General features: G+C 39.8%; 1 protein-coding gene across 3 annotated transcripts in view; it reads right to left on the bottom strand.

Moving 5' to 3' along the window:
- Positions 1-6,430: 6,430 nt before the first annotated feature.
- Positions 6,431-26,941, bottom strand: part of BCL11A (BCL11 transcription factor A) — a 118,342-nt gene continuing 97,831 nt past the window's right edge. The window contains exons 3-4 of one of the 3 annotated variants that reach the window (XM_069955527.1): positions 13,867-15,606; positions 6,431-8,561 (exon numbers count right to left, since the gene is read on the bottom strand). In XM_069955527.1, the coding sequence (XP_069811628.1) occupies positions 8,497-8,561; positions 13,867-15,606 (1,805 nt within the window). In that variant the 3' untranslated portion in view covers positions 6,431-8,496. Of the gene's footprint in view, positions 8,562-9,282; positions 15,607-26,941 lie in introns of those variants that run through there. The other 2 variants (XM_069955526.1, XM_069955525.1) reach the window with 2 other exon arrangements.

Consider the following 26,941-nt stretch of genomic DNA (forward strand, 5'->3'; position numbering starts at 1 on the left):
GCGGAGTCTAAGGGGCCGCTGGTTTTCACCAGAGCCCGCAGCAAGGCGGGATGGACTTGCTGCGGCAGGCGACCCCCAGGTCGCTACCCCTGGCTTGGTTGCTAGTGACAGCAGGCGAGGCGTGGCAGGAGCAGTAGGCAGATGATAGTGCAGGCAGAGGTCTGTAGGCGTAACCGCAGGTGGCAGACAGTACTCAGGAAACAACGGGTTAAGCAGCGGACAGGAGCTAGGGGCCGGGACAGTGGACAGGAACTAGAAACAAGGACTGAGGCCAGAAACAGCTGGGCCAAATGCTATGGGAAGCATGTAGAGGCTCCAACACGAGGGACAGGGCATGCTGGGATTTATAGGGAGTGATTAGTGCAACTTCCAATTAGGGGCGGACTGGCCCTTTAAATCTGAGACAGCCGGCGCGCGCGCCCTAGGAGGCGGGGACGCGCGCGCCGGCCGGCACAGATGGAGACAGGAGCGGGGCGAGGTAAGGCGCCCCCCGGGGCCGAACAAGTAGCAGCGCCGGGTCCCTGCACATGGACCCTGGCGGCTGCATGGCGCAGAGAGAGGTCGCGGCAGCGGCCCGGAGCCGCAGCCGTGACACCAAAGTACAGTGTAGTGTCCATCCCGTGCATAAGGCCACCTTATCTTTGGTGGGATGGTTTACATTATTTGCAAATAGTACACCAGGAGCCTCATTATTTTTTTGGAGATTTTTTTAGCAGTCGGGGGCTGCTTTTAGCGATTTTCATATCTGTATCGGGTTTGCATCTTGATATTGTGGTGAGATGTTGCATTTTTTTGTGTTTTGTGTTTTTGCAATTTCAGCCATAGCAACATGCTCCTGCCTAGTGTGAATGGTGTTGTAGTAGAGCTGACCAAATTTGTCTTTTTTCCTGTACTGCATGCTTTATTACATGATGTTCTTCTCTAAAGGCATTACCTCTAGCGGAGAACACATCGCCTCACGAGACACAATTGGTAGCACTGGTCACTTTATTTACAATTAAGGTTTATGTATTGCTCATTGTTGCTTTATTCCTTGGATAAATATTATGCACTTACACATTTATTGTTTAGGTGAATGTCCCTATCTTGACAGGCTTGTTATTTAATTCATTTATATTATACTCGTGGAGAAAGAAACATAGAAACAATTGGCTGTGTACACGTCTTGTTACAGGTGCATTTCTTTGGGAACCCTTGGCTGCCTGAGCTGATGGATCACATAGCAGGGAGGAGGATGGGTTGTTTGTAAAGCCTATAACCCCTGCAGAACTTCCCCCTCCCCCATGACTCACTGCTAACCATGACTACAACCACCATCATCCCACATTATTTTCTCCTCAATGGGGTCAACTGAGGCTCTGTTGCCCAAGAGCCCACACAAATCTGGAGTCATCCCTTATGTTTAACTTACAATAATGAAGTTCAAAGGCCGCACAAAAGATCCATTGATCGTTTATTTGCCCTTGCTGCAAGATTGCTGCTAACAAGCACCAATTTCACTGATTGGGTCCTGTAAAACAGCCTGCCACTGATCTGTCATTGTGGTTGTCTGGTTATCCATGTTGCCAAAATTGGACTCATCTGGCTATGCTCCAGTCACATTGCGATAACTTTCTCCAGCTATTTGCCTACCCTAAGTTTGCCTATGGAAAACCACCTTTTGTTGAGCTCCTGATGCCTTTGAAGTACTTGTGACCCAAAGTAAAGTCTATAGGGAAGAAGAGGGCCACAGGCAAAACCACGGTCTACCAGTTTTTTCATAATCATAAGAATCACCAAGAATTTGTCACTTTTATGATGGACCGCCAACATTCCTCAACTTGTCTCAGTTGTAAGGATGGTCCGTTGTAAGGTGGCTTCGTACGAACCCGGACACTCGGCAATGAGGACAGCCTGGAAAACCGGGATACAGCCACAGCCATAGGCTGTATCCCAGTTTTCCAGGCGGTCTTCCCGCTGTATCCACCCTCTGCACGGAGGTTTAAGACAGAGGGAATCATTGCCCAGAGTCTGGGTTCGTACAAACCCAAACCTCGGCAGGTTTGCACCATCCCTCCTCGGTTGGAACTAGGGATGGTCCGAACCGAGTTCGGTTCGGGTTCGTACGAACCCGAACCCTCGGTAATGATTCCCGATGTCTGCCCGCTCCATGCAGCAGGCGAATCCAGTGGGAGGACCGCCTGGAAAACTGGGATACAGCCATAGCCATAGGCTGTATCCCAGTTTTCCAGGCGTTCCTTCTGCTGTGTCCGCCCGCTCCACGGAGCGGGCAGACAGCGGGAATCTGCTGCCGAGCGTTCGGGTTCATACGAACCCGAACCTCGGCAGGTTCGGACCATCCCTAGTAGGAACTTTTCCTATGTAAGCACCTTTGATCATTACACCTGCTTAGAACTGTCCCTCCTTGCCTGAGCAACAAGGCTCCTTGGATCCTATTCATTTGTGATGGTCAAGCTCAGGGATGCCATCAGTTGGTCCAGCCTGTGTCCTGACTCTGTTTTGTGATCGTCCTGCCCTGTATCTATCATGTTGCATTCACTCTGTCAGTCCTAGTGCCTAATTTTTATATCTATGCGTCAATTTATCAATTTTCGATTTGGACATACCACCTGAAAGTTGTAAGCAGTTGCTATTTAATCCAGGAACATTATCTTAAAATAAAAAGTTTTAGTTGAAAAAAGCCAAATCCTTTGGACATCACCTCCGTATCTAGCCATAAATCTGATCCTCTAATGACAACAGACATTAGGGAGAGAAGGATCAGCATGCTGGATTTTAATTACCCAATCCGTTATCGTTCTCGGGAAGATAAGTCACCACCAGAAGAGTCTAGCAATGCCCCCCCCCCCATTGAGAATACATACAAACTCCACCTGTATAGAGACCTTGCTATGATGTGAACAATTAATTTAAAGAGCTCCAGTAAACAAAATAAACATTAGATGTGTCACATGACATGTCTAAGGTTTTGATCAGTGTGGGTCTCACTGATCAGGAGAATGGGCCAGGAGAAGCGTATAGTAGTGCATCTCCCTCCCTGGCTCACAATTATCTCCTTTTAGGCAACTCCATTATAATTCTATGGGGCTGTCTAGACAGAGAAAATGGAGAACAAAGGGCTCCCTACTCGTTCTCCTGATTTGGGGGCTCAGCAGAGACCTCGACCAATTAAAATTTTGACATAGCCCCGTGACACATCAAAAATAAAATATTGACAGTGCTCTTGGCAATGCTACTTTGCCCCTATACTGTTTTGGTTTTTTTTTATCTATAATGTACAATTGCAACCATGATGCATTTAAACTATAGTAGTGTAGAATTGTCAAAGCCATATCCATTGTATCTAGATGTCATTCTGTATGCAGCTACAGTAAGTCCTATGTCTGGCACCCTAGAGAGGCCATGTTCCTTCATTCCTAACTGCTTGACCGATACTAGGTGTCAGGACTTGGGCTATGTTAGGAAAAGATTCCACTCTGAGCCACACAGAGTTGTTGTATGATAAAAAAAAAATGTGTTGGAATCCCTATTGTCCATACTATAAAACCTCTCCTAGGCCTCCTGAGCATGTCAAAGTAGTGTGAATACTGCTATATCGCCTTTACACACAATTCTCTACAGTTTGATACTACAGAGGTGTAAGGACACTGCCTGCCTCTAGGAGGTGCTGCCACGTGTGTTGCAATTTTATGGGGATATTTCGCTAGAGAACCAATGTTTCTAAGGGATATAATTGAGATACAAACCTATAGGGAAAAAAAGCTTTTAATGGATATTATAAAAAATATTATCTGTTAGGACCAATGCTTATAAGAGAAAATTATCAGGATTTTGCTACAATCAATTTCTTCTTCTACTTCTAAAGTCTTACAGTATTTACTGAATTTAAGGGTTTGCACAGAATTGGAAAAACATTCTGTACCTGCTTTCTTCTAAAAACAGCACCACAACTGTTTTTAGGTTAAGTGTGGTATTACCATAAGGCTCCTTTCACTTCAAAGGAACTGAGTTGCAATACCAGACACATCTAAGGACAAGATTGGTGCTCTTTCTGCAAGAAAGCGGACATGTTGGATAACATTTTAACCTCTGTATTCTGCTTTTTGAAACTGTGTCAGTAAAGAGCTACCAAAGAGACTTATAAACATCCATTATAGCCCTATACAAACGCTAAATTGTCATACAATCACGGGCACAAAAAGGCAACTCCATGTAAAAATATCCTGTTGCTCACCAAGGTAGCAAAAGCAGTTTCACTCAGTATCTGATTTAATGACTATCCCTATTAGTAAAGTCTATTAGTATTAGGCTATGTTTACACAACGTAATTTCCTATTAATCACGACCATTGTTGCCGATTTGCAACAATGGCCATGATTAATAGGAAACTTACATTGTGCTGCCATCTATGGAATCATGGCCGGAGTGTATACACATAGGGGGAGATTTATCAAACATGGTGTAAAGTGAAACTGGCTCAGTTGCCCCTAGCAACCAATCAGATTCCACTTTTCATTTTCCAAAGAGTCTGTAAGGAATGAAAAGTGGAATCTAAATCTAGGGGCAACTGAGCCAGTTTCACTTTACACCATGTTTGATAACTCTCCCCTATAGTATACACTCCGGCCGGAATGGCTAGCGACCGCACAAAAAACTGACATGTCAGTTAAGTGTGGACGCTATTCATTGAATAGTGGCTGCACAAGCCTGACAGGTCATACAAAGGAGAGTGGGGCTCTGGACGCACTCTCCATTGTGTTCAATGGTGAATTGGGATGCGGGCACATACGGATGCGCCCGCATCCCAATTCAGCACAAATGAAGATCGGAATGATCTTCACTAACACCAGCCATTCTGTGACCCGGCCGGGTCACAGAATGGCTGCTGTTTTACGTTGTGTGAACATGGCCTTAGTCTGTATCATCTGTTGCATCTATGTTCAATAATTGTTAGCTGCATTGAGTAATAATTAAAGTTTAGCGGGCCTGTCCACTGTTTGGGTTCAGCAGCGTTTTCCAAACCCAAACTCTCTGCATTTGATTCTTCACGGCTGCAGAAGTTGGATGCCACCATAGGGAGTCCCGGAAAACCAGCCTATCAATGTATTCATGTTTTTCTGACAGCCCTAGGGCAGCATCCAACTTCTGCAGCCATGGGGAGTCAAATACTGAGAGTTCAGATTCAGAGAATGTTGGCAAACCCAAACAGTTTGACGGGTCTGCTCAACACTAATATTATTATTATTATTATTATTATTATTATTATTAACACCAGTAATAATAATTAGAGATGAGCGAACTTGCCGAAAGTTGGAGGTTCACACAAACCCAAACAATTGGCCTTTAAATCTCGCTACCTGGTAAAGGTAGATGCAGCCTGAGGACTGCCTGGAAAACATAGATACAGCTATGGCTGCGAACCCGAACTTTTGACAAGTTTGCTCATATCTAGTAATAGTATCTAGTATCTAGTAATAGTATCATAATCAGTAGAGTTGAACGAACATCGAGCATGCTCAAGTTCATCTGAACCCGAGCGTTCGGCATTTGATTAGCAGTGGCTGCTGAAGTTGAGTAAAGCCCTAAGGCTATCTGGAAAACATGGATACAGTCATTGGCTATCTACAACCTTAGGGCTTTATCCAACTTCAGCAGCCACCGCTAATAAAATTCCGAATGATCAGGTTTGGACGAACTCGAGCATGCTCGATGTTCACTCAACCCTAATTATCTGTATCATACTGGAATGACAGGCTCAGTAATAGCAATAGTAATAGAAATGTTAGTCTAAGGGAATGTTCTACCACTTGTATAAGCCTATGAAGAAAATATATAAAAAGTTATATATAATAGTTATAGCATACTCATTGCTATAAAAAAAAATAATTATCCTGTACTTAAAATAGTGTATGCAAGACCTCCAAATATTGCCTTTGAGATCAGCTAGTAAAGTCTTGCCAGGTATCCTGTAAATGTTTACAGATTCCAGTACACGCCCTTAACTTATAGGAAAATGTAACCACTTTGTATAGTAAATAATATGTGAAAAGCCTATTTCTTATGTGTGGCTGCCGGGTGTGGTCAGCTAATGTGTTGTACGTTATGAGATTTCTGTAATTGATGGCCCTTCTAGAAATATGCCAGGAATTCTCAAGAAGTCCCCTTGAGCCTTCAAACATAGGTAAATTATGAAATTCCAATGGATAAGTTCAAAGAAAAAAGTAGACACAGGCTATTACTCCAGATGTTCCAAGACTGCATACATGTAACAGATCAACGTAGAAAAATTGTAGTAAAAATAAATAGAAATATATACACTGTACAGGTCAGTAGGTCATCCCGTGACCAGTCGTTGTTGCTTTATTTGCAGCCATCTTCTTGAAAATATTTATCTGGTTTACAGTTTTATTTTTATTTAGTTTTTTTTACAACCTTGCGTGATTCATGTTTATGTTATAATGAACATAATTGTTGACAGTAAATTCCCCCCTGTGCCCTTTTTTTCTTCCACTAAGCAATAGTTGCAATATTCAGGGGTTAACCCAGAATATGTTTAAACTGGCTCTGTCATACACACAGAAAAAGTGAAAGATGGGGTCACAGGTTACTCTTTGAGGCTCAACAGACATCTGTATCTGAAACGGGAATTTTTTTTTTAAATTGTAGCCTAGTGGATAATTAACCCACTCACCATCCTTTACCAGACACTAAAGTACATTCATGCAGTCAGGAGACTAAATATATGCAAGGGCAGACCAATATGTTATGTGGCTGCTTATATTAGTGTATTGATTGTATCCAATTCCCAAAGTGGCAATGTACTCTTGAACTTGGAGGTGTCGTTATTCTTGTTGTGGTCTTGCAGATCATCTCCTGTATTCATCTTGTATTCTGTATTTCAATAAATGTAGCCTACAAGATAAGGTAACCATTTCCAACTTCAAGACTCATCACTTTCCTTCAACATAGCCTGTGATTTCAGGTAACAAACATAGATTTTTTTTTTTTCTTTAACAAAAAAGAAAAAAATGAGGGAAAAAAAACAAGCCTAAATCTTTACAGTTTATTGTGTCAATTTAATTTCTTTTGTGTTTCGGCCTTTTTAAAGGCAAATGTATAATGTATATTAACAATGGTTCCTGGAATATACTTTCAGTATATAACAACAGTTTACATCACATTAAATTCACCCAAAATGGGTAACAATTAACATAAGAACTGGCAGATTTGTTTTTTTTACCCTACAATATGTTACTCTGTACAAACTGCATTAAAAGGAACCCCGCCACCCAATCCCCTCCTCCCTCCCCTTGTTTATAACGCAAGCAATATTTAGAATTTCAGGCACTGATACTAGATCTCCTTTTATTCCAGATTTATTGCGACTTGTAGGAAGGTATAAATGGAGTCAAACCAAAGAGGAAAAAAAAAAGAAAAGAAAAAAAAAACATCCTCGTCGTCCCAATGGTCTTCAGTATCCTTGCACAAAATATCTTGCGTGATCCTATCGTCTGATACAAGATTCTAATATGACACTGATTTTCTTCTAAATATTTTTGAAGTTGGCCTCCAAAATCTAACAGTAAACGGTTAAGGATTACCACATCTTTTTTTTTTTTTTTCAGTTTGACTTTTTTTTTTTCCCCCAACATAGAAATATATTTATAAAATTTTCTCTGGACACTAGGTCATGCTTGCATGAAATTTTACAGCAGCTTAAGAACACATTATGGGTGCCATATAAATCTGGTGCAGATTTCTAACAAACTTGAAAAGGCCTCAATGGTTCATGGTTTTTATAACACCATTAATTTATCACACAGTTAGAAAATGTCACACTTTGTATTACCATTTTTTTTTCCCTTTAGAGCTCGGAGTACAATGTGTCATTTGTAAATTATGTTCTTGTTGACTAGTTTTTAAAGCCCCAGTTATCGAGGCAGCACTGTATATTATCTCTTAAATAAGGGTATCATGAAGTCCTAAAAAGATCAAGACAGCAAAATCTACTGCCTAAGCTTGTGATTTTTACTGGGATTTCACCATTTCAGTCCAGCAAATAGTAAGGTAAAATAATAGTAGTTATTGGTACAGTGTATGTGGGGGGTTTTTATGCATTTGTTTTCAGAAAATAATTTATGTGAAAAATTGATGATGTAAATTGTTGTTTCTTCAGATGACATCTTAGATCCTGTGCTGGCTTTTGTGGCTATTTGTATTTAAAAAAAAAAAAAGTCAAAGTCATGTCAATACAGGGAAGTAATGTACTCTAAGAGCATTCCTGCTAGGTGCAATGACCAATAATACTCAACTACAAGTGTAATACATAGAGGTCAGGTTGAAGGATTTTTTTTTTTTTTTTTCATTTACAATAGGTTGGCCTGTTCATATCAGCACGATCGTCTTCTCCTTTTGTCTTCCGTTCTTCCATAGCTAGGTGTTATTTATTTCTGGCCAAATTGGTATGCATATTTGTTAACACTTTTGCATATCTTTTCAGACTTCTTGCCATATAAATTTGATTGTTCTGTCCTTAGATTTAAAGATGCTGTATTTTCCCCCTAGAAAAAAGGGAATACAAATCACACTCTTAGTAAATAAAAAAAATGGACTACCATAAAGACATGGGGGATAAGAAGATTACAAACCATTATGCATAGAAAAAAAACAATATATATTTTTTTTATTTTTTTCCATTTTCTAATTGGATGGCAAATTATTATTTTTGCCATTTGTTTTCACAGGAATGTGTAAAGAAAAAAAAAATTACGGTACATAGAATATACAAATAGAAGCCATATGGATGGTAATGCATGCATGGTTTGTAAAATGGAAAACAAATATGGAGATTGGAGGAAGAACAAAAAATGGACTCTGCAGGCAACTTTTAATAGTTTGTACAGATATGAAATATAGTGAAGCTGGTGAAATGTGAGTTGATGTTGTGATTTTGTTCCCCAAAAAGTTTAACTAGTGTGAAAATTAAAAAAAAAAAAAAATTGAGCCTGTATTTATTTATTTACTTTTCTTTGTGACTATTTTGCTTTTGTTTCGTGTTTAAAATATTTGGATTCTAACTTAAAAAGGAAGAACCATTCCACGTGACTGAGAAATTCTATGTTCTGTATTTAGAGTATGCTGTTCATAACACTATTATTAATCAAAAACTATGATGCCAAGTGTAATTAATAATATACTTTGATTTGTTTTCCAAGGTATTCTTTACCAAGCTAAATTTCATCATAGTGTCAAATAAGGTCACAAGAGTCTGATGCTGTGTATTTTATTACTTTTTTATTTTTCAATAAAAGGGACAAAATGGGTATATGAACAGGATAATGCAGACAACTGCCAAAAAAACACAGACAGTGGTTTCTCCAATAGAAATTAACAGACCAGAAACAAATACAATAAAAGCCAGGTTTGCATGACCTTTGGTCATCTAAATAAAATAAAAAAAAAATAAAAATAAGAAAAATATTTTTTTCAAAAAGATCAACGTATGTGCCTCAGTTTTAAACATAAGCACATAACCAATAATAAATAGTGACTCCCATAGTAAAAGATAAAATTTTTCAAGTTACGACAAACAGCTTTCATTACAGGAATAGAAAAGGCCAATAACAAAATATTCTACATTGCCATTTACAAAAAAAAAAAAAAAAAAGTATCGACTTGAGTGATCCTCCACTTGAATATGCTTTGCATATGATTTTTTTTTCCAATCTATATATAAAGCACCATTTAGTTTTTGGCAATGAAAAGAAATAAAATGTGTTTCTTTTACTGCATATGAAGTTTTGATGCTGGAATGTAGGTGGAAAAGGGACAGAAAAGCACGCTACAGAACAAACCAATGCCATCAGTTTGCGGTACTGTGTACAGTATGGCAGCAAGAGAGAAGAACAAAATAAAAAGATATGTACAGCCCTCTGTAAGACGGCTCTTTTTGCATGACATTCTAATTCGGTATTCCCAAGTAGCCATCATATGGCTTCTGTACTGTACAATGTCACACTTGTTTTTTTTTGATTTTTTTTCTTGTTTTAAAACATACAAATAATTTGCACTATATTATCCTGCCGAAATAAAAAAAAATATATTTATATATATATATATATGTATATATATACTGTGGCAGCCTGTGTTTTATTCCACTACCATAAAAAGGTACATTGACACCTTTCCAAAAAGAACCAGTAACTGTTAAAAATACAAGCTTCAATATAAATACTATAGATCCTACACTAGATGAACAATAAATTTCAAATACCATTCTAAAAAGACAGAAAAAAAAGACAATAGATGGGGGGGGGGATTTAGCATAGGAATCAAGATGAGTGTGCATTTCCCTAGTTTTAAGTACTATATAATATGGAACCTTTTCCCCGATGCACATTTATAAACAACCTGGAAAAAAAAAACAGGATATATCCAAGGCATAGAAATTCCTCTACCATTTTATTTGCAATGAATATTAAGTCTTAAATAAGACAGTAGAGCCCTAAAATACAACTCCCCTAAACAAAATGTATGCTTTTGTAGTTTAAAAAAAAAAACACAAAAACATTTATAGTTAAAATGTTTTTTTTTTTTTGTACACCAAAAATACCCCTGTACTGTAAAGGCCAAAGCGATCATTATTCTGTAAAGTACATGTGGTCTGTTTCCTTTCACAGCATTGTCTACATGGTTTCAGCATATCTGTAAGTCAAGTACATAACTGGCAGAGTATATATATACATGCATACTTGTATGTATATATATATATAGATATATATTTTTTTTATATTTACCTAGGTGTATATGTTTGTATGTGCATGTCATCGCACATACATACATCTTTTTATATACTTATATATATATATATAATTTTTTTATTTTTATTTTTTGCAACATTTCCCTTATATGTAAGCCTGTAAACAGGGAAAATTGTACAGTGCATTAAAATGTATCTGAGCATTCTTTATACTCAACCACAGTACCTCTGATTAAAGGAAAAGGTACACACATTTCTGGAAGAGTCAAGTGCTATTTGAATACCAACCGGGGCAGATAGTAGCTTAATATTGAAACAATGAATCTGTATATTTGTAATAACAATAGACAGTGCAAAGAAAGATTAAAAAAAAAACACAGCCATAGAAATATATTGTTGGGTAGAACATTTACTTTTGTGCATGTTTTAAGGGGAGTATTTTCTCTTGTTTTTGAGACAAGCCTCAAAAGTTCATAGTTAATCATCACCATGGTTAGCTTATATGACTGCTTTATTCCATGGTACCACATTGACCATATATCTATTGTGCCACTTGATAGAATTATAATTTTAACTGTATTGTTACTGATTGTCAGTGTGACAATCAAGTGTATTACTATTAATTATTTCTTAATTTAGTCACTAAAAAAAATTACTAGTACTAGTTCACCGTTAATTACAGGAGTTTTCTCAGGAGAAAACACGAATGGCCTATCTTCGTGATAAACTATCAATGTACAGTAGTAATAATGGGGGGGGTCAAAGGTCAGACCCAACTGATCACAAATTGACAAACTGTCCTTAAGGTGCCCATACACTTTTGATAGCTGTTTGCCAAATGTTAATTTGACCGACAGCTATCTCACCTGTTACCCCCATACACATGGACTTTTAGCATGGCCAAATATTTATGTGTTCTGTATACCTTTTGGAGAATAATAGGGTCAAGTGGTTGAACTCCAACTTGGCTGGACCTCTCCTGACATCATCTGTTAGGGATGAGTTTGGAGGCTTTAATACACATTAAGGTCCCTATACACCTTAAACTTATGCCAGCCAAACTTGCCACTCGTGGCGGTATAAGGTGTATGGGGCCATCTAGAAGAACTACCAAGATATGATGTTGGTGGAGAGAGGGTTCGGGTAGGATGAATAATCATGGGCTGCCCCTTTGTTTAGACAGGAGATAAACCTCAGCGAGAGCAATCTCCTCGTAGAGAACACAGAAACACTTGGCTGTGCCGAACGTTCCTGTGTCTGGGGATGGGAGGGAGACATAACTGACGGCTGGGCCAATCCTGGTAAAAAACTGTGCCAATGTGTATGGGGACCTTAAAGTTTAGGATCAGCAAAATCAGGAACTAAATGAGACTGTACCTGATACAACAAGTCAACTATATTCCCTTTAATTTGGATAAGCTGTGGTCACATATGGATGATCCATTGTTTCTGGATAAACATTTAGGGGGACATTTATGAAGACTGGCGTATGTTGGTCCTTAATTAGGCCCTACCCCCAATTACCCCACAGGTGTAGATTTCTGCCATGATTTACACCTGCAAGCAGGCGTAAATAATGGTAGATCAGGCATGGGAGGAGGCCATGCCTCCTCCCTGCCTTGTTGCGCCCTCCTCCGACCCCCCCCCCCCAACTGCCCTTAGCACAAGCCAGGGATATGGCTGGCATACACCAGGGATAAGGCAAGAATCTTCAACTTCTCCCTGGCATACACCAGGAGGGCAACAATAGTAAATGTCCACCTTAGAGACTTTACTGAAGTGCTACTGCCCCATCATAATGCTGATCCTAGGATTCCAGGCACCAAATTTCCATCAAACACTGATGAAATCTTAGGGAGCGGCCATTTTTGTTTTCTCCTAGAAACCCCCTAAACCCTAAGGTCTACACGTAGGTAAACTGGAAACGAGAATCTTTTTCCTTCAATTCAATAGCTACTAGCTTACATTTCCTTAAATAAATATCATGGAAAATGATGATTAACTATGACATACTGGGTCATATTTTAGGTAGCCTCAGTTATAGGAAATACAATATACTACAATTATACATTAGATCAATGGAGACCTACTTATATCCAAGTTGAATTAAGCTACGTATTTATTTCAACATAGGAAGAACCATTGACATGGTTTCAAATAGACTGAAGGCACTCAGATATGCTTTATTTAACCAAATGATAGTACACATTAGTATTTGAAGGCCTTTTTTTGCTATGTATTTTGATGGTTTGCCTCTTTTGTCATAATATTTTTTAAAACACTAAAAAGTAACCCCTGACATGAGGAGATGAGGTTCCACCAGCATTTGCAGCACTATAATACCTGTCCCTGGAAGTCTGGTGAAGAGATGTTCCCTCTGCACATCAGAAGACAAAACTATACATGATATGTATTGCAGAATGTATGCAGCATGGTCACTTGTCAGCACAGAACTGGAAACAGTTTGCTTTGCAACTAATTCAGGGACAAATGAAAATAGCTATAACATACCATACATGCTGTCTATTATATATATAAAAAAAAAAAAAATTAAAAAAACAACATACACAACATGTAAATTATTGCACAAGAGAAAGGCTCAAAGTTTGCGTAAAATGCAATAGTATTGCCCCAATAAAGAACATGCATTCAAACGGTGAAAACTTAAAAAATAATAATAATAATAATAATAAAAAATAAAGAAAAAAAAAATATAAAAAAAATCAGGAGTGCTAGTGATAAGCACGGTCTTGTATCCTTAGCTTTCATTATTTTTTTTTTATCACAAGGGACTAGAAAAAAATCTACATGGGGTTTATCGATATACCTCTATTCAGTTTTTATATCATTATTCAAGACTCGATCACTGTGCCATTTTTTCATGTGTTTCTCCAGGGTACTGTACACGCTAAAAGGCATCTGACAAATTTCACATTTGTAAACGTCCTTTCCCACCTGACCATGTGTTTTCATGTGCCGGGTAAGTTTGCTACTCTGCGCGCAGGCGTAGTTGCAAAGCTCACACTTATATGGCCTTTCACCAGTGTGGCTCCTCCTGTGAACAGTAAGGTTACTACAGTTCTTGAAGATTTTCCCACAGTACTCACAAGTGTCGCTGCGCTTGCCCTCTTTTGAACTGGGCCTTCCAGGCCCTGGGCCACTAATATGGGGAGTGCTTCCTCCACTTCCTGTGCCACTACGGCCTGAAATCCCTCCATCCATCTCCCCTGGAGGTGTAGAGAAACGTAAACTACCATTTTCAGATGAGTGCTCTGAAGAGGAGGCAAATGGCGATTGTCTAGAGTCTCCAAAAGTGAGGAATGGATCTTTTAGCTGCCTAGATGCGGCATAGCCAGCAAGCCACTGGGAGTAAACATTTTCTGTGTTAGGCATAGTTGCAGCAGGGAGGTCAAATTCCTTCTCAAGTTTGATGCGTTTAGAAAAAGGACTCATGGAACTTGGGCTACCAAGAAGCAATTTTTTTGACAAGCCTCCTGAAGCAGATTCACCAGGTGAACACCCCCTCCCATTAACAGTACCACCATCTATGCGGTCTGATTCTCCTGCCACTGAGTCTTCATCACAAGTGTCTCTTTGCACTTCTGGTTCAGATAAATGCCCTCTTTTATGTTTATCAACCAGCGCCTGATGAAAGGCATCACTAAAGTGATGCATTGCACCAAGACCCACACCTTGCATGACATCAGGCATAGATCGGCTTTCCTCACCAGATCGGGAGTTGTTTTCATGGTGACGAGCAGCTTCAAGATTTAGGGCAAAACTATAATCCGGCCTACTGTCCGTTTCTGTCAAATCCTCCTCCTCCTCCTCTTCTTCCTCCTCTTCCTCCTCCTCTTCTTCTTCCTCTTCTTCCTCATCACCATTCTCTGGGATCATGTTTGGATCATTTTCACTCTTGAACTTGGCCACTACAGACTTGAGAGCATTGCTTGCACTGCCAACTAAATCACTGGTTCCTGGCTCTGGAGAACTGGCCGTAGAAAGACCATCATCTGATTTAACTGTCATTGGGGAGGATTTATGCATGTGTGTTTTCATGTGGCGTTTTAGTTTGCTGGCCTGCGTGCATGCATGGTCGCACAGGTTGCATTTATAAGGTTTTTCTCCAGTGTGGCTTCTACGGTGTACTACTAGATTGCTTTGAAATTTAAAAGTTTTCCCACAAAATTCACAAGACTTGGATTTAATGGGAGGTTGGGAAGGAGGAGGTACAGACTGAAGAGGAGGGAGGGGTGGAGTTGCCAAAAATGGTGGTTTGCTGCTGGACTGGAATGGCTGCAGTAACCTTTGCATAGGGCTTGGTCGGTTGGGTGACAAAGGGGGACTGGAACTGGAAGTGTTACCAGCTAGCTCTCTAAGTCTCCTTGAAAAATCCATTGCTGGTGGCTCCATAGCCAGGGGGTTAAGTCGCAGTACCCTGTCAAAGGCACTCGGGTGATGTGTTGCGAGAGCCATTTCTTCTGCACCCAAACGTTCTATACGATGTGGATCCAAATGATGTCTTGGTGGGGGGCTAAATAATGGGGGAGTTGGTGGGAATCGACCCTCAGATAGACCAGAAGCCTCTCTTGATACTGATCCAGGGATTCTCAACAGGTTAAAGGGATTATTGTCAGCAATATGAATTCCATGGAGTGGTGGCTGTGAAGGACATTCTGCACCCAGTCCTGATGGAATGCCTACCCGGGGTGTAAGAGGACTGCCATGTTCACTTTCCAGATAGATTCTGAAGCCGTGAGTGTTCTGTGCATGTTGCAGGAGAAACCATGCACTGGAGAATGGCTGTTTACATGTTGTACATGTATAGCTGCTGGGCTCATCCTTGCCTGAAAAACAGCACAATAGTAATATCAATTATTTATCAATCAAACAGTCAGGATGCATAAAAAAGAACACAATGCTTAAAAGTAAAATCAATTAGATCAATTTGCATTGACAATTGCAGTTTTACTGAGAAATTTTTGGGAAGCTGCCAAATCTACTTCATGTGCACCTTTTAAAGTTACATTTTTTTTGCATTTAATTTTGAATGATGTGACATTGGAAAGTGCTACTTTTGGCAAATGAAAGAGTTTGGTTGACTGCCACTAAGTTTACTGTCAAAAAAAGGATTGCCTCTATGTACATGAAAACCTTCCTTGTAGGAAGAAGAAAACTAACTAGGGATGGTCCAAACCGAGTTCGGTTCAGGTTCGTACAAACCCGAACCCTCGGTAATGATTCCCGCTGTCTGCCCGCTCCGTGGATCAGGCGGATCCAGCGGGAGGACCGCCTGGAAAACTGGGATACAGCCATAGCCATAGGCTTTATCCCAGTTTTCCAGGCGTTACTCCCGCTGTATCCGCCCGCGGGAATCTGCTGCCGAGCGTTCGAGTTCATACGAACCCGAACCTCGGCAGGTTCAGACCATCCCTAAAACTAACCTATGTTTGCTCTATGTAAAAAGGCTTATATGTTCTCCTCTTGTTGGCATGAGCTTTTGGATACTCTGGTGTGCTCCCATAATCCATATGTACTGACAGTTTTATTGGCTTCCTATATAGTTGGAACTTAGGCTGTGGGCTCCATTAGATATAGGGCAACGACTGACAAATTCTGTATAATGCTGTTGAATATTGGCAACAGGAAATATATAAATAAGGTTGGTCTGAATTTCCATTTTTAGTAGGTCTCATATTATATTTTTTTACTTTTACGAGTATTTGATTAAAGACTGCTATTTTCTGGATCAATAGGTAATCCCTTATGCAAACTCAAATGTCTCTTGTGGCCATCAAGCTGGTCATACTCCTTAATAAGCTATGGGCCAAACAAGCTATCTTTCCCAACCCCATTCAGCAAGCATGCCAGTGTTCTCAATGGGAAGAAGGGACTAAGGGCCCTATTACATGGAGCGATAATCGGCCAGTGTAATAGAGTGAACAATCAGCCGATGAAATGATCATCGGCTGATCATTTCTTTAGGTCCAGACTAGGAATGGTCCGAACCGAGTTCGGTTCGGGTTCGTACCAACCCGAACTCTCGGTAATGATTCCCGCTGTCTGCCCGCTCCGTGCAGTGGGCGAATCCAGCGGGAGGACCGCCTGGAAAACTGGTATACAGCCATAGCCATAGGCTGTATCCCAGTTTTTCTGGCGGTCCTCCCGCTGTATCCACCCGCTCCACGGAGCGGGCAGACAGCGGGAATCTGATGCCGAGCGTTCGGGTTCATACGAACCCGAACCTCGGAGGGTTCGGACCATCCCTAGTCCAGACCTAAAAGGCCTACATGCACTACATGTAATAGCGATGCACGGCCGACAGCTGATGATTGTAGTAACACGTTCCCTTGTGTCAGTGCTAACAATGTCCGTGCAGCCCTTGCTGCCTGATACTCGGCCCGTGTAATTGCTCATTTACAGTTTATGATCGGGCCGAGTAATAGGACCCTAAGCCATTGCCAGACTCCTCTGGTGACAGCTTATTTCCCAAAAGAATAAAGAGATGGAAAGAGATGGAAGGTTGCAATGGTCATCTAGTCGCACTGAAATGGACAGGTTCACATTAATCTAATGCCTATTGTTCTCTTTAGCGCATGTAAATGAAATGTAAGATTAGAAAATGCGCATAGTTCAATGCACTTGCTTTAAAGAAAACTGGAAGGCGAATAAAAAGTCCAACAGAACATAAAAAACAAGATCCCAGAAGCCAGTAGGCTTCCAATACAATAGTACTATACTTGGCCTGACCTGTAATTTACTTTGCAATGCATTTTAATCTCATTAAATGTATCCTGCTCTTGGATAAATCTCTTTACAAGATTAGATCATACAGAATGAAATTAGGTTTTAAACATTTGCTTAATATGAAATGTGAAAAGTAGCTAGATTTTATAATAAAATACTGTTGACATTACAGCTGCATTCTGCAGTCACCTTTTGCCATTATTTATTGTAATATAGAAATTTCATTCTAGCAAAAGAGTCAAACTGTCCACAGTCATGATATAATAATTCATGCAAATAGGCTTTTTTTTATAAAATTTTAATATCCTGGCCATGAACTCATGGTAGATGCCATCTCTATGGTTAGGGCACCTTTGTACATCTGTATTTAGAATGAATAGCTGTATTTACAATGCCTCTTACATAATACTATAATGGATGCCACCTATACAGTCAGAGCACTTAGGTACAACTGGATTTTTGATGCAGTTCACAAAAACTCATATATATATATATACTTCAAAGTGCCATACATGTATAATATGTTTCCTAGGAAGTCAAATTAGACTACGTTTTTACAGTAATTTTTTTTTTATAATGGAAGTCAATGAAAAAACGGATCAAAACTGATTGCACACAACTGCATCCGTTTTTCCATCTGTTTTTTTTCTAAAAAAAAAAAAAAAAAACCTGCAAAAAAACGTAGTGGGAACCCAGCCTTATTTGTCCTTGTAGGAGACAATAATTTCATAACCTATTTGTCCATACACTTCAGACCTCCCGATTCCCTCCCTGACAGATGATGTCAGGAGAGAGAATGGTTGGGAATGATAGACATGGATTACCTGACCATTTTATTCTGGAAAAGATAAGCGTCCCCCAGAGCTGTCTGGCATCAGCTCACCCCTACAATCTCCATAAAGGACACATAAACATTTAGCCATTCATGTGTAAGGTGGGGATTAAAAATGAACTAACTTTGAGCACTCCCTCGTTTTTCTTAGCCCGAACTCAGCATTTGGTTACTGGTGGCTGAAGAAGTATGATGCTTCCTTAAGGCTGCCTGGAAAATATGGATACAACCATAGGCCATAGGCTGTGTCCATGTTTTCCAGGACTCCCTAGGGCTGCATCATACTTCTACAACCACCAGTAATCTAATGCTGAGGGTTCAGGCTCGATTAGATAACGGTTTTCTGAACGAGAATTCAGGCTACAGCTATTGAGAGTTTGTGGCCACTTTTAAAGCTTCATACATATTAGACAAGCGGTGGGACAGATCAACTATCTGAAGGGAACTCTCCCCCTACAGATGATTTTTGGGGAGAGAAGGATGGGCTTTGTCAAATTTTAGGTGCCCAATCCTTTTTCTGTCAGAGAGGTAGACCGCCACCTGCTAAAGCAACAGCTATTGAAGGTATATGACTATGTTATTCGTTCATGTTCCTAATACACTGGAGCCACATGTCAAAAATATTCCCTCACAAAGAGAGAAGGTCAAAAGGCCACTGTAATGTCAACAAAGTATGATGTGTAAGTTCTCTGATATTAGAACAAAGGTTACAAAAAATTATGGCTGCTCAACGATAACCATCGTTGCATTGTAGCCCAATGTTTCTAGAACCAAGAAAACCTACCTACAAACCTACATACAAACATACATTTGTATGTTCTCCTTCTGTTTGAGCAGGTTTCTTGTGGGTACACCATTCCATCAGTCCAAAAAAAAAACATACCGATGAGTTCATTGGCTTCCTATGAGATCAGTCTTTTGAGAATTTGATTTTAGATTATGAGTCCATTAAGGACTTAGGCCAATGTCAATCTCTTTACTGAGTGGTAGAATATTTGCAATATGGGAAACAAATGCAACTGTAGAGTCATCCAGTGTCGGACTGGCCCACCAAAGGATTGAAGGTTCTTCCAGTGGGCCCCCAGCTTTAGAACCTGCACAAACACTGACTGACATCTTCTTTCTTGCTGGTTCTTTATTGGTGGGCCCTCAGGATCATTTCCTCTGGTGGGCCCCAGATACCCCGGTCCAACACTGGAGTCACCTGTATGTAAGTGTACTGCAACAAATCTCCCGTTGCACTCAGAGACACATTTTTAACTATACACCTTATATCACATACAGCTATAACCTAGAGCTACAGTTGCACTACTATTTGAACTATAGTACTTTTACACCTTCCTGTCTTTGTCCTATGCATTTCCTAAATCCCAGAAATCAAAGAGTCGAAACAGAGAGTTAATCTGAATGTATTATTGTTCTCCCTTAGAAGAGTATGGCAGCCGGAAGCCTCCATTTATTGTATAATGAACATTCAGCGCACAGTTCTTTATGATTACAGTTTAGTCTTTCTGCTGGGGATATCAGAAGAGAAGTACGGTAATGTATTAATAATAATGTCAATGAGAGGAGTTGTTAACCTGGACTTCCATATAACATTAAGAGAGCGGCTTTGAAAATGGTAATTATCAGTAGCCAACTAACAGCAAATAATGCATTACCGTTACTCAGCGCTCTCTGGATTTCTCTCAGTCGCCGCTTAGATTCTATTATACTAAGCGGCGTCTCTACATTCCTCAACTTCACACCATCAATAAATGTGCTACTTGCCATAATCAACTAAATTACTTTGTTCAGACCATCTTCAACCGCCTAAAGATCAGGATTGATCTTACGTGGCGAAATGATGTTGCCATTGATTTGCTGGAGTGTAAAATGTTCATTTGCTTTGAAGAAATAAAAAAAAAAAAAAATCATTTTTTTAATTTTTGCAATTCGTGATAAGGACTCTTTATTATCTTACTAAACAACTCTAAAAATACTGGGGTCAGCCAGGATGAAATGTGTAGAAAAATGTTAGAGGTTGGAGGTAGATGCGGGGCCCCCGTCTATTTCTCCGCAAGCTTTTAAGTCTTTAAAAAAAAAAAAAAAGAATAACATTTACATCAAAGGTTCGAACAGATAAATGCATTTTACTGGCATAGATTTAACTAATGATCATAATAGCTGTGCGCACACTCGGCAAATGTCACCTATCCCCAAGTCCTTCTAATTCAGGAGCATAAAATGACACTAGCACTATTCCAATGAGACTAAATAAACTTGATGCCAAGATAAATGGAAGATAAATTCACTAGATACTCAAAATGAATTCATTGACTTCTAATATATAGTGCTGAGATTCCTTTATTGCACGTCCTTCCCAAATGTGTACACCAAAGAGCCATTTTTTACATGGAGTCCTGAGGGGACAATCACTGTATGACCCCAAGTGATAGCAAATGCAGGTCAATGGACACATTAAAGTGTAAGTTAGTAAATAAAGTGACTTGTTCAGCCAAGCGTGCGTTAATGATATACCAGGAAAGCATATCGCTCAAAACTTTATTGATCAATGTGAACTTTTCATCCTGGCCAGACATCCTCTAAATAAATAGAGTGGATATCAGCGGTGATGATGACACTGCATTCGCAAAACAACTCTCGTTCGTAGAACAGTGTTTGCACAATAATACAGATGTGATATCTATCTATCTTCTATTTATCTATCTATCTAACTATCCAGGGCTGTCAGGCTTACCCGGGCAAGTGCCAGGGCCCACAGCTTCTCTAGGGGCCCACAGAGAGCGAGAGGCCCAGTATTCTAATTTTCAACCTGCTCACTGTAGTGCAGGGTGAGGGGCTGAACATCAGAAGACAGGAGAGGGAGCAGGACCTGCACAGAGAGAAAAAAGGGTGAAGGACCTGATCACATGACCCGAAGGTCCTCAACCTTACAGTGTGGAGAGCGGCCTGAGAGAGGAAGAGGGAGAAGACTGAGCTGTTAGTGCTGTGTGTCAGTGTCAGTCAGTGTCAATAATATGTTTTTGTGTATGTCAGTGGGGTCTCAAATAATTGTGCATAGTGTGTGGGTGAGGGGCCTGCTGAGGCTCTGTCGCCTGAGGGCCCGCCAAAACCTGAAGTCGGTCATCTATCTATCTCCTATCTATTATTATATCTATCTATTATCTATCTATCTATCTATCTATCTATCTATCTGTCTAGGAAATATCTCTGAAATGCTGCATCAAAAGAAATGTAATGAAGACGGGGAAAAAATCCTCTGTACGGAGATACAGTAGGGACCCACTGACTTCTATGAGTGCCTTATGTCTGTGTAGCTCTGATGCAGTCACAGAACATGCTCTTTATGTTTATTCCAGCTTGTATGGCATCCTATACTATGTACATTGAACCCCTAGTAGTACAGAACATCACATCCTTCTTGTCTACATTAATCCCTCTCACTAGATGGATCATGTTTTCCAATCTGGGCAGCAGGTAATCAAGAGAATATATGAGCAGACAGAAAGTAGTTTCTGATCTTCTTTACAAATAGAGGGCTACACTGGTCATTGTAAGAAGAGACAATGTAGGTAGAGGGGAGAAATTATGGTAAATCTGCTCCTTTTATGCTAGTAATCGGAGCCACAGAAAGCCCTGGCAGCATTAAAACAAAGGTGCATCACAGAGTTGGACATGATAATGAAAATGAAAAATAACCGTGTTTGAAATATGATGCCATCTTCCAGTGAATGTAGGTAGTTTCTATATTTTGTTAAAGACATAGTAACATAGTTAATAAGGTTGAAAGAAGACAAGAGTCCATCAGGTTCAACCTAGTGTAACTATCATTCTTCACTGATGGCAGAACACGCTGTCTAATCCTGCCGCCATGCTCCCCATTTAGGCATGCAAAAGATGGAATTCTTCCAGCATGTGCCTGAATAGGGAGCGCTGCGGAAGGATTTGAACAGCGTATCCTGTCGCCAGTGAAGAACAATAGTTACACTTTAAAGTAGACATCCGGCGGATTATAAAAGCCAGCAGGTGGTAGGGGCGGGGGGGGGATTGATTAAAGTACTAACTTACCTCTCCCCGTGCCCGTGGTGAGCGGCTGGACCAACTCAGGGGGAAAAGGCCTGTCCTGGCTGATGGACTAGCCACTCAGCCAATCAGTGCCTGGAGCGGCGCCGCACCATCAGCCAGGTCCTTGTCCAGGTCCTTGTCCTGCGGACGGTCCTGCCTCTCACCATGGGCACGGGGAGAGGTAAGTTAGAACTTGTAATCAATTTCCCCCCTGCCCCTGCCTGCTTCCAGCTTTTGACGGACTTCTCCTTTAAGCTTAGAAAACCCCTTTAAGTTAGCAGTGGGAGAGAAAGAATTGTCAACTTAGCACAAAAACATTTCTTTTTGCTCTGCTAAGTACACATCTGGAAGGGAATGTTCATATGGCATAATTTAATTGTATATTTTGGCACATAATGCACAAGTAGTCTTCTTCCCTGAAACATTTGTGAGGTCCCATAATTACGTTGATTTTAAAGTGAAATAAACACCATCAGTCATGTGACAGATTTTTTTGAAAAATGTGTCACATAAAAAAGGGAATATATTTAAATCCGGATCCGATTACTCTCAGACCGAGACATTTCCCCCTCAGCAGCTGTATGGACTGCCACTAAAGTACAGATACCCTTAAAGAAAGTGAAAGGTTTTATAGGTTTTTGGAATACCTCTTTGGAATATTATTTCTTGTATAATATTCCCGTTCCTTCTAATCAAAAGAAAACGCCAAATATTTAATTAACTATAAACAAATACAACAAAGAGACACATGATTTCAGACACGAGTAGTACAATGCGTAACTGACTCAATGTCAGCCTCTGGCATGTCCATAGCCACCAGCCGTGGAATCAACCAAGGAGCTGGGGTGTGAGCCAAAAGAGGAGAAAAGCAACGTGAAACTGCTGAACTATAACAAAAATGTTTCTTTGCCAACAGAATGCAAAACCAAAGTAAATTCTTCATGTGCCAACTAGCTGTAGAAGTCTTTTCCAAAACTGCCTCAGCTAAAAACAAAATATATTTTCGCACCTCACAAATATGTAAGGTATTTAGTTACTTATCTGGCTGAAATAAATGCAGAAAATTAGTACTGATTTTTATTAATTTTTTTTTTTTTTTTTTTACAGAACAATGCAAACTTTTACATAGTATGCATGCATTGGCTCAGTAAAGATCTGCTGTCTCCATAGTGGTGTCAGACAGATTAATATCTGTATACTTATAGGGGGAGATTTATCAAAGGGTGTAAAATTTAGACTGGTGCAAACTGCCCACAGCAACCAATCACAGCTCCTCTTTCCTTTCACCAGAGCTGGAAGCTGAGCTGTGATTGGTTGCTGTGGACAGTTTGCACCAGTCTAAATTTTACACCCTTTGATAAATCTCCCCCATAGTTTTTACTATACTATGTACAATAAGGACAGAGTCTGTGGATGCATCAAGGTTCATGAAAATAGAAGCCTGAGTTCAGGTTAAGGCTATGTTCACACTACATAAGCTACGTAATAATCATGGCTGTAGTTGTCGATTTGCAACAACGGGTGTGATTACTACGGAACTTACGTAGTGCTCCTGTCTATGGAATCCCGGCCGGAGTGTATACACAGTATACATTCCGGACAGGATCCCTTGCGGCGCCGCAAAAAACTGACATGTCAGTGCACACAATGGAGCGTGCGCAGCAGGGAATTGAGATGCGGGCGCACACGGATTTGCCCGCATTCCAAATAATCAGGAGTGAAGATCATACTGCAATACCGGCTGGGATGATCTTATCTGACACCAGCCATTCCTTGACCCGGCTGGGTCATGGAACGACCAGTGTCTTACCCCATGTGAACATGGCCTAAAGGGATAAAAAAAAAGTAATGCTTTCCTCCCCTGATCCCTTCTAACTGCCATTCTGATGTTCTCTGTGCCTGCTCACCCCTTTGTCCTGTGATGTGTTGTCTCAGCAGTGACTTCCTAATGGCAGCAGTAGTGTCCCACCTTAGCCATTGATTGGCTTAGAAGGCAATTCCAGGGAAACAAGGCAGAAGAAACAGAAGCTGCAGGGGATCAGTGCAGGTGAGTATGACTTTTTATTTCTTTCCATTTTTAAATCGTATATAGAAAATAAATAAATATATATATATATATATATATATATATATATATATATATATATGATGCCAGACAATCCTTTAAGTCCACCAACAAGGCCCATTGTCCCCCCTGGTTTAAGTGTCACAATGCCATTCTTCACTATGTGATTTTGATTTTTGTTTTACAATCATTTCTAAGAATAAAGTTTCAGAAAAGTTATTTTTCTTTCCGCCTGTGGTGGCAGTGCAGGATAACAGAAGAAAAGTTATAGCTGATCATTGATCCCAGCATTGGGATATCTCATCTTTGGCAAACCCATTTAACAAATAGAGATCGTCTAAAGTGATCAACCACTTTCAGTCATCCCCATCATCATATATATGGACACTAATGCCGTGCAGTATATCAAACCCACTTATAGGTATTTCAGTGATAAAGAGAAATAAAAGGAAATGTTTTATTTCTAAGATATTACTCCTGACTTGGTTGTAAAGCCTATCATGGCCTCCTATAATATTTTCATCAACCAGGAATAAAAAATGATTAGTTTTCCAAACATCAAAGCATTTTTACATATACTAAAGTAATCTCTCTATCTAATCTTTGCATTCCAAATATATCCCCGGAGGCACACAACATAAAACAAATACTACTTCTTGACTAACAATTGGAAAAAAAAAAGTAATCATAAACCATGTATCATAATTATACAGCCCGTATCCTGTGATATAGCAACAAACTGATGATAGATAGATAGATAGATAGATAGATAGATAGATAGATAGATAGATAGATAGATAGATAGATAGATAGATAATCCCTACTGGCGGCCCCTTCAGGGGAGATATAGTATTACATAACTGGCGACCCCTTCAGGGGAAATGTAGTATTAATTAACTAGCGGCCCCTTCAGGGGAGATGTAGTATTACATAACTGGCGGCCCCTTAAGGGGAGATGTAGTATTACATAACTGGCGGCCCCTTAAGGGGAGATGTAGTATTACATTAATGTGACCACTTTTATTGGAGATGTAGTATTACATTGTTGGTAGCCACTTTATTAGAGTTATAGTATTGCATTGCTGGTGGATACTTTAGGGTAGATGTACTAGTACACTGCTGGCAGCTGCTTCAAGGGAAATTTTTACATTGCTGGTTGCCACTTTAGGTAAGATGAAGTATTACATTGCTGGTGGCCACTTCATAGCAGTTATTCAGGAGCTGTGATAGTCTTAAGAGTGCAAGGTTGAGATCAGTTAGTAACTCTCCACAATGACTCGACAGGAGACCCTAATGGGTGAAAGACCTTCTTCTATGACTTCCATACGCCAAAACTGGTTACATAAATAAGGGTTGATTCTATGCATTTATGTCTGTACCAATTCTGTAAATTTTGCCATCCTTTGGTTATTTGCGCTGTATATTCCAGTAAGGCTGGGTTCACACTGCGCTTTTGCAATCCGTTCAACATATCCATTTTAAATTGGTTATTTTTAACGGACAGAAAAACATAGTCAACACTATTTTTGTGTCCGTAAAAAAAAAAAAAAAAAAAAAAATCATCTGTTTCGATCAGTCTTTTAAATGATGGAAGTCAATGGAAAAACGGATCCAAACGCATAAAACACAATTGCATCCATTTTTTGCATCCGTTTTTTCCATAAAAGGTATATGTCAAATGGATTGCAAAAGAGCAGTGTGAACCCAGCCTAAAAGAGTCAGTTCATAGGTGAACACTGATATGTAAAACGTAAACTCCACCTAGACTGAAAAAGATTTTGAGAGTTTTAGCTGAAAACAATGTATCAAATGAAAGTCAAAATTTCATCCTATCCTACTGGGAAGTCATCAGCATAACATTACATTTGATGCTCTTTGAGACGCCTTTAAATCTAAGATATACAATCAATGTTGCCATCTGCTTTCTATATATCTGCATGTTACCAGTATATCAAACGGAATGTGCAATGTTTGTACTATTGTGAATATTACTTGTCTTCTCTATACATTATATCCCATTCATTTTATAGTAAAAGGACAACATGGTAACATGAAGCAAGCAAGGCCGATGCGTGTAACCTTTTACATTGTACCAATTAACATTATAGACACATACGGACTGAACACTCAATACTAAAGGCACGGAGAGATCTCATTGTGTCACTTCTGTTATATGTTCTATCATTTCCTATAATAGAACGTATTATATCTTACATGTTCAAAATAAACATATTAAAATAGAGCCATATGGTTTTGAAGTAAAAGCACAAATACTAATACAAAATCACCCAATTAGGCTTTTCAGTTACTAATGCAATACAAAAGAACTCCCCAGAGTAGTCTGATGTAATGTGATGTTTAAGGCCACTTTCATCTCTGCTCCCAGGAATAGAAATTGCATTCTGCACTCTTAGTAATCATGACTGCTCTGCTGGATATAAACACTGGATACGTTTCAGTTAAAATGGGA

Source organism: Dendropsophus ebraccatus, chromosome 15 (assembly GCF_027789765.1).
Source record: "Dendropsophus ebraccatus isolate aDenEbr1 chromosome 15, aDenEbr1.pat, whole genome shotgun sequence".
In the NCBI taxonomy this organism is placed as follows: domain Eukaryota; kingdom Metazoa; phylum Chordata; class Amphibia; order Anura; family Hylidae; genus Dendropsophus; species Dendropsophus ebraccatus.